This window comes from Falco cherrug, chromosome 10, assembly GCF_023634085.1.
Source record: "Falco cherrug isolate bFalChe1 chromosome 10, bFalChe1.pri, whole genome shotgun sequence".
Lineage (NCBI taxonomy): Eukaryota > Metazoa > Chordata > Aves > Falconiformes > Falconidae > Falco > Falco cherrug.
The window spans coordinates 555,145-568,295 of record NC_073706.1 but is presented as its reverse complement, the minus strand read 5'-3'; the positions used below and the strand labels follow the sequence as shown (position 1 = coordinate 568,295).

General features: G+C 41.5%; 1 protein-coding gene across 3 annotated transcripts in view; it reads right to left on the bottom strand.

Annotated features, from left to right (window-relative positions):
* The window catches only part of RALGAPB (Ral GTPase activating protein non-catalytic subunit beta), a 65,489-nt gene that overhangs the window by 6,405 nt on the left and 45,933 nt on the right, over nucleotides 1-13,151 (bottom strand). For all 3 annotated transcript variants that reach the window (XM_055721918.1, XM_055721919.1, XM_055721920.1), the window contains 8 exons: nucleotides 11,986-12,138; nucleotides 11,157-11,366; nucleotides 9,992-10,150; nucleotides 7,068-7,233; nucleotides 3,889-4,011; nucleotides 3,014-3,150; nucleotides 2,115-2,223; nucleotides 182-260 (listed from right to left, as the gene is read on the bottom strand). In XM_055721918.1, coding sequence (XP_055577893.1) covers nucleotides 182-260; nucleotides 2,115-2,223; nucleotides 3,014-3,150; nucleotides 3,889-4,011; nucleotides 7,068-7,233; nucleotides 9,992-10,150; nucleotides 11,157-11,366; nucleotides 11,986-12,138 — 1,136 coding nt within the window. The remainder of the gene's footprint in view (nucleotides 1-181; nucleotides 261-2,114; nucleotides 2,224-3,013; nucleotides 3,151-3,888; nucleotides 4,012-7,067; nucleotides 7,234-9,991; nucleotides 10,151-11,156; nucleotides 11,367-11,985; nucleotides 12,139-13,151) is intronic.

Sequence of the window (13,151 nt, the reverse complement as noted above, 5' to 3'; positions counted from 1 at the left end):
TTTTCAACAAAATAATTCACTGAGGAAACTCATCTTTTTTTAACATGACTGCCTAGTGTTTTCAGCGTTGCCTGTGAAAGCTGAAGAAGGCAAATATCTCAGTCATGACTTCCTCTGAAGTGCAGCCTGAAATGTTGTTCACAAGAATCAAGAAAAATCATGAAAGTAAGAGCAGTCTTACCTCAGGGAAGTGCTACTATTGGCCATAGTTTCCACACCAGTGCTGGTCTCAGACACCAGATCAGGGAGGGGGAAGTTTTCTGCAAGAACAGGGTGCACTGAATAAGGTTTATCTACCCCAATTTTGAGGGGTTTTTTTTGTTGTTTTGCTTTTGCACAAAGAAATATTATTTATCATCAGTCAAAACCTGCAGTCCTCAAGCACCAATACAAGGAATGTTCTCGCACTGCTAGTGATGCAGTCTTTGTTTATAAGCTTAAGCATTCCTGGAGTGTACAGACACACCTCAGCCATCCTGTGCCCAACAGACTACGTAACAGGTCCCAGACCCTCAACTCTCTCAATCTCAAAGGAAAAAAAGTCTCCAAAGGAACAGCAAAAGCCACAAGGTGGTGAAGTACATAATCATTAAAAGCTTTCAAATCATTATTCAACAGCATCTTCACCTTCCACAAGTAATCAGCCTCAAGAACAGTGCTGGGTATTTCAAACAATACTACCACTCACATCTACAGCTCCCTGGAGCCCTGCTCCAACAAATACAGCATGTTCATCAAATCCAAGCTCTGTAGATCTTCACCATAACCCACAACTCTACTGCCACGCGCTTGGTAACAAGCGACTGGATCATGAAGGTGCAGGAGGAGGAAGTAAGAACTTGGATCTCTGGAAGGGGATGTGGCTTTTTCCATTACCTTGGTTCAGGGGCAGGAACTGAGAGAGGTTGAGAGTCATTCACAAAACTACTGCTCAGACAACAGGACAGTGCCTCTTCTAGAAGAAAGAGTGTAAGGCCCCAAACCACCTTTTGCCATCAGAGCTGGGATGCTAAGAGTACTACACAAAAGCTGGAGCTAGCAGAGGGAGAGCATGGGTGGCCATGGAAGTACACTGAGATGGAGCAAGGGGGCAGGCAATTGGCACAGGGGTGACAGCCTAGACTGCAGTGATAGTTTTTCCACTGTCCAGATTTGAAGGTGTACCAGAAGCATAAGGCAAAACCCAAGAACATAAGGAATGTAAGTCAAAGCCTCTGGGCTAGGAGCCACTTTCAGGAGCGCCCCTGACAAACCCAGCTGCCATGCTTACTGAGGCTCACAAACTCATTTCTACAGCTTCAGGCCCAGAGGTTTGGAAGATCTGCATGGCTGCTGAAAGAAGCAGCCAAGCAGAAACGTGCTTGTGTACAACAACTGCTGCCTCTGCAGTGAGCTGGCTTTAGCTGCCATCCCAAGAAAGAAGTGGGTCAGGGACACCAGTTTGGGAACTGAACTGGCTAAGTGACTCCTGGAGGTAAGGGAAACACCCTCTGGGCCAATGTCTGAAAAAGGAAATGATGCTGCAGAGAGGAAATGCTAAACTAAGAAACATTAAATTGCACGAGGAGCAGGATGCTGCCGAAACAAAGGTGCAGAAAGGAAACTGGACTGCATAGCATGAAACAAGACACCCCGAGCACAGAATAAACAAGCCCTTCTGCAAGACAGAACACAACAGTTTCAAAAGGTACCATCAAACCAAGAAGGATAATGATGCCTTCAGCACAGAAGCAGCAGGTGTCGTAGGTTTGTTTGTTTGTGTTTATTTTGTAAAGGAAGAACAACAGATCCACTCTGAGGAGACAGCAGCTGAAGGGAACTCAAAAACAGGGATGCACACTTGCCTTGTGTGTTAACCTTAAGAAGGTGGTGCATGATGGCATTTCACATGTACTGCCAGAGCTAGAAATCTCCAGTCCTATATGCCACTGATTCACGTACACCCCAAGGACCACCACTCAAATATTAAGAACTGTTTTAGAATCTTAATAGTGTCAGTTACAGACATCAATAAGGATTCAGCATTCTAGAAAGGAATGGAACAGTTTGTTCTCTGGTTCCTGCCCTGTTGTTCCTCCTTCAGCGAACAATAAAAAAAAAAATAATCTACGCACCTATATCATCATAACGTTCTACCCAGACCACATACACTTTGGTTTCAGGTCCCATCGGTGGAATAGTCCGGCCCTGAGGCATCCTCTTGGATCTGGAAGTAGGACTGAGCTGTTTTGAACACAAAGGAAGAGCAGCGTTTGCAAACATCACAAGTCCAGTAACGCATCCAACAAACACTTCCAGGTTGCTCCTTAGTCTTTCAGATCTCAGACAGGTACAAGCTCTGCCAGCTATTGGGATGGGGCAGCTGTGGTGGAACTACCCACTGAGAAACAGTAATCTGGATCTCCACAATATTTACAGTAAACATAAATTAATATATCCAGTCTTAAAAAGCCTGATTAGTTTTTCTTAATGTTCCCAAAGATCCTAAATCAGTAAACTAAATACACATTTGGAAGTGAATTCTATCAAGAAATAAGCAGTTGTAAATCCTTCACTAAAGTTACAGCACTTAATGATTTTCTGCTTTGCTACCATACAAAACAACTTCACATCTGATACTTCAGACACAATTGACACATACTATTTTAAACTGGGTAGGTATGAAAAGTGTTCATGTCTATCCACCCTACATTTCCAAGCATGGATTCAGGTCTGTATTGCTTTGTATATACTGTGTATACTTTTTGCTGCATGCATTTCAAGATTTCAGTATGCAGAGTATAACTACCTCGCATGTTTAAGTTTTGTATTTAATTAATGTAATCTTGCAATCTCCTACTGCAGATGCAAATTCTGGCAGGACCAAAGCAGATGTTAAAAAGATTAATAGCTAAGAACAAGTATCTCCAAATGCTAGGAAACCAGATTATATACTATCAAAAAAACACTGTAGCATAGCCAGTGTGCTTCTTTGGGGGTGGGAAGCCATTATTCAATGCAAGTTTTGCCTTACCCGCTGGGAGACATTAAGATTGTCTGTATGATTGGGGAAGAGCTCAAGTGTCAGGGACTGCTGCTTCAATATTCCTGGCAGCAGGTCCATGTTGGAGTCACTTTCTTGGTCAGATACACTGCTTTCCAGTGAATCAGCTGTAAAACAGAAGAAAGGTGGGGTTTGTCTTTTCTTCTGCCAAAAAACTTAAGCTGTCATCACATGTAAGGTTTTGAAACTAAAAAACACTGTAAGGTTCTTGAAATTAAACATAAGGATTTACAGTCAAGTCAATACAGCACTCAAAAGCAGGAAGAGGATTCAAGAGTGGACAACTGCCAGTTATTTCAGAAACAGACTGCAATTAAAACACTCCTTAAGGATCTGGAAGTGTCCCATCCATTTCCTACAGAATACAGTCTCCTCTTTCCTATAGCTATCATTTCCTCACAGTCCTGTTATTCTAGGGAACTTTTGCACACTGGTTTTAGTGTGTAAAAGATGTCTTGAAAAGTGTTGCACACCTACACAGCAGATGTGCACATGCTCTGCCATGTGCTGCAGGAGCATGCCATCAAGACAGGAGCCAGGGGCAGGAAGCATCACCAGTTAATGCACCCAGCATGTGGTTAATCATCAGGTTGGACCCAACACCACCACTGCTGTGCAAATCTGAACATATATTAAGACTTCGGCTGAGAAAAAGGCGCATGGAGCAGCTACCACCTTAGGAAGGAGTCTAAGGATTAGGATGCTGTAATTTAAACATCAGGAGCCTTCTGACGGGGATCTTGCTAGACACACTACTAGTTTGCTTATTTAGCTTCTGCTTCTGAAAAAGCTAACAAAAAATGTTGTTTTGGGTTTTGTAAACAGCATATACAAAGTGATCTTACTTAGGGACTCCACTGGTGATGGGACAACAAAAGCTATTTCTGTCAGGGCATCTGCATAATACAGCACCTTCTTCTGTCCATTGAAGATACTTGCCCCAACATCTTCTGAAATAATTAGATCATCTGGAATGGACATAAAAGTAAAGTTTAGTCAAAAGGGAGCTCTACTTCTTCATACGCTGCCTCAGGAAAAGGCCTTCAAATGCAAGGTGCAATCAGTGAGAAGAAATCACACAAATCTCATTTTAAAATGAGAAGATTTCACAGTCAAATCTCATGGCTAACAACAATTCCCAGATAAATTTTTTGTTACCTCGAAGGAAAAGGCATTTGGAGTTGGAACAGGATCTATTTTGAACATATTTCCATTGTACTGCATACTCCATTTCCCTCAGATTGAGTAGTGTAGTAAGCATGTCTACCACAAGAATTCATCTAGTAGTTCTTTCTAACTGTTCCCTCTAAACAGACATAATTCCTTCAGTCATTACATTTCCAAAGGATTTCAACATTTATAACTTCAGTCTGATACTATTCTAGAATTCAAGCCAGTTTCTACACTGTCCTCTGTGTCTTCTCTTCTGCCAAGGAGAGACAGAAAAATGCTCTTTTAAACCAAACCAAATACAAGAAAGCTCATTGTTCTCAGCCCCCATTACAGCTTGGCCAGCACATCAGGCCTTCACAGTACAGAGAGAACTTCCCCCACCTTTTCCTTCCACACGTCAGCTCCAGAAGCATGAGCAAGGACTTTCAGCTGAATTATGTCTCTGGTCCAGTTTACAGATGAGTTCCCAGGACAGCTGCCTCAGTGAAACTAACAGGGCAGTGAAATTCAGCACATTGACAGAGAGGTGGCCAGAGGCACACGGGAGCCTCTGAGCCATGCTTTGCCATCAGGGAAGTGTCACTACATCTCCAGTCCATAGCTCTCGAGGAGCAGCACCACAACCTGAACCCAAGTGTTTAAGGACTTCTTTGCTATTGGGGGTGTGCAGGGAAACAAACCCAAAGCATATGCCTGTGAATCTATTTTAAACACTTCTCACTGGAAGTTATACTAGAATCACATTAGGTTGGAAAAGACCCTTAAGATCATTGAGTCCAACCGTAAACCAAGGCCCACCACTAAACCGTGTCCCTAAGCACTGTGTCTATATGTCTATTAAATACCTCCAGGGAGGGTGACTCAATTGCTTCCCTGGGCAGCTTGTTCTAATGCTTAACAAACCTTTCGGTGAAATTTTTCCTAACATTCCATCTACATTTCCCCTGGTACATTGATGCAGTTTTCTCTCATCCTATTGCTTGTTATCTAGAAGAGATGGACCCCCACCTTGCTACACCCTCCTTTCAGGCAGCTGCAGGGAGCAAGAAGGTCTCCCCTGAGCCCCCTCCTCTCCAGGCTGAGCATCCCCAGCTCCCTCAAGGGCTCCTTGCCAGACTTGTTCCCTAGACTCTTCACCAGCTTCATTGCTCTTCTTCAGACAGGCTCCAGCACCTCAAAATCTTTCTTGGAGTGAGGTGCCCAAGACTGCACACAGGATTCAATGTGTAGCCTCCCTAGTGCCAAGTACAGGGGGGACGGTCACTGCCTGGGTCCTGATGGCCACACTGTTGTGGATACAAGCCAGGATGCTAGACTCCGGAATGGGTGTTTAAGCATCAGAGCCATCCACAGAGAGAAAATACATTTAACAACTTAAAGAGCTTTAGTCACAGCAAAAATTGGAGGAGAAAATAAATCAAGCAATCCTCACAAGTCTACTTTAAATCTACCGTTTCAGTTTTTTTAGCCATTGTTTGCTAAAGGTATGACTCCACTCATGGATTTTTCCAACAGCAGAACCAGATCAGAAGTAGCTCTCAGTCTCATTCTCTGAATGTTTTTTCTGTTCCTTTTTCACCCCAATTTGTTGAATTAGTTCACTATTTTGTGGTCTGATCTAATCCAAATGGCTGAAAAAATCCAAGTTAAAAAACCTTAATCAAAACATGGCTACCTCACTAATTCAGGGCACCGCCTTCTGTTCAGCCACACAAAGCCAGCTGCAAAGGGAAGGGAGAGGGCTCTGGCTTCAGTAAAGCACAGTCTGACCCTGTTCTCAAAGGAAAATCAGACCAAGACCTGGGCATTTTGTAAGCTCTCTCAGCTTGTTCACAGAAAGCCATACTTCTGTTCTCTTAACATCTCCCCAGCATTTCAAGCTTTCCATCATTTATAGTTTTATTCTACAAAATGGAGAAGCCTTTAGGCTGGCTGTAGTTATAAGTGAAGAGCATTTCTAAGGCACAGGAATGGAAAGCAGATCAAGAGCACTGCTTAAGCAAGCGCAGCAGTAATGGTGTAATGGTGTTGTACCTGATGTAAATGCCAGATCAAAGACGCTGAACAAGCTGGACCAGCCTATTCAATGCCTTTGTGTGGCCCACAGCAGAAAGCTGAGGCTCTGAAAATCATCAGAAAAGGCCTGACCCTTGGAGTAGTGACCATGAACCATATAGAAACCAACCCAGACATTATCAGAAACCCACGTAATTTGATCAAGTTGTTCAAGGTAGAAACTAACCCAACCTCCAGTTCACCACCCTGAGGATCATTTTGGTTGACAGAATGGGGAAAGGGTGGTACACGACAAGTCCAGAGGAGTTGCTCTAGTGGAAAAAAGCACAGTAAATTAAGCAGGACAGAGGAGCTGTGTGTGAGCTCCAACCACTGTGACCTACAAACAACAGCTTGTTCTTCATTACTTCTGACTAAGCATTATTACAAGGGTAACTTATTAGTCACCACCTCATTTTAATCTACTTATAGAACACTAAAAATTGCAGTGTTTCAAGTCTATTGGCCAATATGCAGCAATCCATACTGAATTTCACCTGAATACTGGTTTTCGATAATACATTAAAGACTCATCAAGTCTGCTAAAAACATAGCACAGAGGTATTTCTTGCTGAAGCTACTTCCTCCCAACAATGTACAAACAATAGTTTTGCTCACTTTGCCTTGAAGCTTAATCTAATATTTACACATTCCTATCTAGTAAACATCAGTATTTATCTGACAAAAATATACAAGTGCTCAGATAGGTATCCAGGAGCAAGAAATTTTAAATTGATTGTCTCCTAAAGGAGCCTGAACATTTTAATTTAATATTACACCATTAACTATGTCTTACCTTGTTCAGATCCCTCTTCGTCACTGCAGCTATTGATCAACCAGCTTGTTGAGACATGGCCGGTCCACCCAGGGTGCTTCCCCACATCAACGGACCAGCCAAGAGACAGCAAGAACTCTAGGAAGTGTGGCTGGACAACTCTGGAAGACTCCATGTTCTTCAGGATCTGAAACAGCCAGTAGCACCATGGTAGGTACAGGAGACTCTGGGAAGCAACTCTCCCCCTCCCCACTTTTTTTAACTAAAATTTTGTGTCACCAATGTGGTTTAGCCTAAATAGAGCTATTCAACAAGCCTGGAACCCCAGACTTTCTACAAGGACACTACTCCCTGCTGCCCAGCATCCTCCCATTGCTTGGGAATGTCTTAATCAATCAATTTGTCTTTCTGCCATCATTGCCAAAGCCTGTAAAACAGTTAATCAAACTGCTAGAAATGACAATTTTGAGATTATATACTCATCAGGCGTAAACCACAGAACTGTTCAACACAGGAACTAGATTAGCACCAAATGTAACATGAGAATTTTCTGTACAGTTTTCACTACTACATTTTAGGAAAAAGGTGTTTTATCACTACTCACTTGTACATGACATGCAGCAATTTAGACTGCAGGTCTTGTGGTGCATTGAATTATGAAACAGATTTTGCAGAACAATTTTCAGCAGAATTAAGCATGCACTTTAATCAAATGTCACACTGTACTGTTCACTTGAGACTTTAATCCTACTTATTATAAAGATCTGGGATGTTTCCACATCCAAAGGCAATTTTCATCCCATTGTGACCAAGTGAAAGTGGAGACCTTCACCAAACAGTATGCAGGGTAACACAGATGATTTGTGATTTGGTCTACCAGAACCATTGGGATCTGTGGAACAGACAACACTGTGCAATGTATCCATCCTTTCTGGGCCACGTGAGAATTTGTTCTGTGGTAGGAGCATCTTTGATTTTGGTTTCTGCAGGGGCAGTAATGCTGAGACACGGGCTCCAGCAGAGCAGAAACTGCAGGGACAGGGACAGGCACTAGAAGGAAGGCTTCCAGATGGTCCTGGCATCCCATCCTAATGCCTTGTATAATATTCAGCAGTGATTAGATCCACTGCATTGAAATATTAATGTTAATCTCATTACTGAGCACACTGAAGTTATAGCTGTGCTTCAGAATGAATACAGATTAAGTGCAGTTTAGAAGACAATTTCAGAAAATAGGCAAGCTCATGCTTTATACAAGTATATGGTTTTATATCTGAGCCCATTAAAAAAGAAGAATTTATAGTAAAGGGCAAAACGGTATTTTCAAAGGACATTTAATGAAGTGAAGTACAAAGTGTGTGGGCAGTTTCATTACCCCATATAAATAAATGCCATGAGACCCTTCTCAACTGTAAAAGCCTACCACCACAGAAAAAAATTTGGGCCTAATGCAATACCAGCAGGCTAGATACCACTATTCTGGGCTGTACAGCATCAGATAAAACACAGCTGACACTACTCCTTGTGAAAGGACAGTGGGTCACCTCTCAGAACAGAATGAGGTTCTGAGCTGAGGTGGTGTGAAATCACACACACAGGGACGGCTGAGTAGGACCAGGCAGCCAGCCCTGCTCAAAGCAGAAACTGTGTCACAACTTGGCTTTGCTGTCCTACTCTCTTAATTGTCAATATTGAAAACAAAATGGGACAGAAATAAGTTACAGGTCTTTTCAAAGATGGCAGCAGTATCAGTGTCTCACTCAGCTCAGGTCCAGTAGAGACCAGTAAACTTGTCTGCCACTGCAACTTCGCACAACCTGAAAGATTTAGGAATCACAGCAAGATGTCTGGGTATCTTCAAGCAGAACTGCCATCTTTGTACTGCATCTAAAGATGTCCAGAATCTCCCAAATATAAGATTTTCCTAAATCTTCATGGCAAAACTCATGCTAATTGGGTTCCCAAAGGTGAGAAAGTTCTGCAGGACTAAGTAATCTCATCTGTCTAAATTCGTAAGAGCATATAAGCATCAGATGGGGGAAAAAAAGCATTTCACTAGTTCAGCAAGAGCACATTTCAGCTGGAAGGCAAACCTTGTATATGTTATTTCATAGCTGCCTTTGGAGATGGAAAGACTGTGTACTGGCTACTCTGAACTTCAACTCGAAAATTCAAAAGCAGCACGAACCTGGTTTCAAAAATTAGTGTGTTCCACACAGAAGCAGAAGGCGCTACAGTGTACTGTCAACAGTACATTCACAGTAATGTGAAGAGATGGCACAATAATTTATTATGGAAGCTACACTTCTACTCTCTACTACGACAATTACGCATGGAATGAGGAAGAGGTACTGTAGAAACAACTTTATCTAATGAGCCCATAAGCTGCCTTAGTGAGTTTCTAGGTCACAGTCTAAAGAAGTCATGATTTAGATTTGCACAAATTAACCTGATTAACCTAATTGCATTTGAATGTAAATAGTAAAGACTTACAAAGCAATAATACTTTCTTACTTGCAAAAGTTTTCCATTCCTTTAACATGTGTTTAACTTTAAAATCAAACCAAACTACCTGGACATTGCACACTGCTGGAACAAACTGCAACCTTCCCTGAAAGTGGAGCCAACAAATCTGAAATGAATTTCTAATACAAATCTTTGAACTCCACAAATAAGGACAAGAAGGACAGAACAGATAACATGTATAAAAATAGTTATATACAAAAAAAATGTTACAATAGCCCTAAACGCGGGTAATATACTTCAACCTACAGATGAAAAGAGTACACAGTGACTTGTTATAGTTCACACTGTAAACAAACACAAAGCCCAGAAGCCCTGGTTCTGATACTCTGCTCTAGTCACTAGCTGTGATGCTTCATTCACTTGAGGAGTACTAGAAACAAGACAATATAGGCTAGTTGGCACTCTACACTTTCACTTACCTCCTGGCTTGTTTTCTGGCCTGCCTTCATGTAGAAAATGAAAACAGTATCAAAAGGACGACATGGTAGTAAGTCCAAGTAGCCAAGGTCATCAAAAAAACCAGGAAGAGCAGAGTCAAGTGCAATCAGGTGAGGAGGTAGACGACTGTTAGCAGGTTCCTATCCAATACACAGAGTTCAACAGCTTAAAAAAACACTTTCCTAATTGCAAAGGTCTTTATGGCTTCAATAATAGTCCATTAAAATGTAAAAAGACAATTTATCTTTTCTCCTAAGAGGAAAATCACACACAAATTTCTGATACAATGCTGTTACTGTAAATGAGTAACAGCAAGCATAACAGTTAGACAATTTGTTCCATTCTATTCTCCTCATTAAATAAAACTGTTATTTTGCCAGCAAGACATAACATTTTGCTGAAAGAGTGCTAGCTACCACAACAAAAGCAGCAGATGCTTCCAAAATATCCCATGTGAAATTTGTGAAAATATCACAAAAATATGAAACTACATGTGACTGATATTTATTAACTTATATACCAGTAATATATAAAATACTAAGCACTTTGAGACAGTTTCACAAAAGCTCCACCGTCTACTTTTGTTGACAGCTTTCTGGAAGGAAATGCAACAAGTGAGCATCCACAGGCAAGACGCAGAATTTCAAATTCAGAATATGGATCATCTCTATAAACTATTATTATTTTAATTTTAAAAAGAAAGCTTTACAATCTATAGGTACTCCCAGCATTTATGTGTGATCAAACCCCTTTAGCAGAGTCACCTCTGGAGCACAGCTAATAAGGCAATCTTATTTCAGAAACTCTTAAAGCACCACTCCAAAACCCAATTCAAGCTGAGGGAATGATTTCAAGTATGAACACATGAATGTGATAGCTTATGTACCCACTGCAAAAATAAAGACACAGCCACTTATTCAGAGCATGTTCAACTTGAGGCATGGCCTTTCACAATCCGGCTCTCAATCCTAGAACACTGGAATCCATTACTCTATCTGATTAGATTACATCTTGACAGTAGTTAACAGTAGGTGGAATTATACAGAAGATCTTCCACTAACAAAACTTAAAAGTTTTCTTCCTTTACCAAGCCAGACCATATGGGTACTGAGGGCATTTGCACAACACTAAGAAGTAGCAAGTCACCTTCAGTGCCTCTAGTGAGAGAAACCCGAAGTGAGAGAGGAACAGGCGTGCTGTCTGGAACTCCTGTGCCGGTGGTGGGGGCTTACACTCCGTGATCGGATCGGGAAAGCTCTTCTTCCGCCACTCCTCTTCACTTTTCTGATCTATGGAAGTCTCAAAAATAATCTGCTGGGCCATGCCATTCCTGAGCTTCTCATGTCGCTCTTCAAGCTGAAAAACATTGTGTGAAATGCTGATTCCACTAAGATCACTAATATCCACCAAGAAAATGGCTCCATCATCTGGAAAACTGTAAGTCACAGGTACAGCAGCAGCTGCACTCCACCACCAAGACCTTTACTAAAGCACTATCAACAAGACCTTACAATGTTACAAAGTGAAAATGTAAACACCCTCTTTGGATAGGAGAGCTGTTACAAATTGAGGTATCAACTACAGCTTCTCCCTTTTAACTGAACAGAAACTAGAACACATTTGGCACTGTGAAAACTTGAAAATATTAGAGACATGCACCCCCCTCCCTCCGCAGGAGGTCTCAAAAAAAAGCTCTTTTTGTTTTTCTAGAAGCAGCAACAAAATATAAGTCATTGCTTCCTAGCAGTACCAGGACATTAAGACCTGTAACAAAACATGTTGAACAGTGCCTCCCAAAAAACACATCCAAGGAATGGCTGTCTTCCTGGAGCAGTGCACAAATTTCATTAGTTCGCAGAGGTTATTATTCCATTAACATGAAGTTAGTCAAGCTTACAGTAATACATTAGTGTACGATTCTTGAACAGACAAAAACCCAAGAAAAAATTTAAATCAGAGACTAGGAGTTACTTACTTCCTCATTCACAATTTCATGTAAGTCAGGAATGCTCAAGTCAGCTTTCACAAATGGGATCTTGTCTACTTCTTCAGGAAAAGGGCGGTGCTTCACATTATATTTCAATCCAACATCATTTTTAGGAGGTGGTCGGGGTTCTGGTACAAAAGTCTGACAAAAAAAGGACAGTGTTTTACATTCAAGGCATAGTACCATTAGACAACACTTTATTGTAATAGATAGAAAATGGTCCCTCCCCCCTCACCACCAGAAGTACACTGATCTATTAGTGAGAGGCATCCTTAAAAAAAAACACTCAAAATGACTTTAAACTAATACACTTCTATTAAAAACGTGGTTGTAAATTTTATGAGCCACACAGTTCTGCCAATTTTGGTGGCTGCACTCCTGGAACCTATGAATCCTGCTTACCATCTAACCTCTAAGCAGTTGCAAATCCCAATAAAAATGGCAAGCTTACATGGCAACATCCTATTTTCAACCCATTGTAGCTGTACTGAGCAAAAGCTACCAATTGTTTGAGAAGCTTCCATTTTAACCCTGCTGACTATGATGATCACCATGAATCAAGCTGAGGAGTCCTGGAAAAGAACAGCAGCAATGCTGTGGGTCAGAACTGAGATGCACTGCCAGAACAGCGAAAGGCCTTGAATAGTGTATCCTAATGCAATTTTGACATTGCTACTACATTATGTGCTAATCTGTTAGTATGGAATTCAGGACTTGAAGTTACCAACAACAGCAACAAAAGATCCCAGTGCAGGTTTGCAGGTGCATAAGGTCCAAGCAAGCAAGACCTTTAATTAAATCTTGAGTGCTGCTTTATAGACTTATTTACGACCAATTACACTTCACATGGACAAAACTGTTAACATTAAACTTGGAATGCCTTCAATTTGGAAAAGTTCCCTTTAAAACTAGGAAGGAGGTCAGTGGTCAGGACACAACTTCTCCTTTGGTGTGGGAGGTAGCACACTTGACTGACACTATTGAGTGAAAAGGCTCAGCTTCAGTGACAGTGCAGCTCCAGAGGCATCACACAAGAGGGTCTTCCCAACGGCTGATTTGCAGAGATCAGATTCAACTAAATGTGAACTTGGCAGCTGAGACTGACAGGCACTTATTTCAGCTACATTATTATTTCCTTTACTGAGGGGCATGCA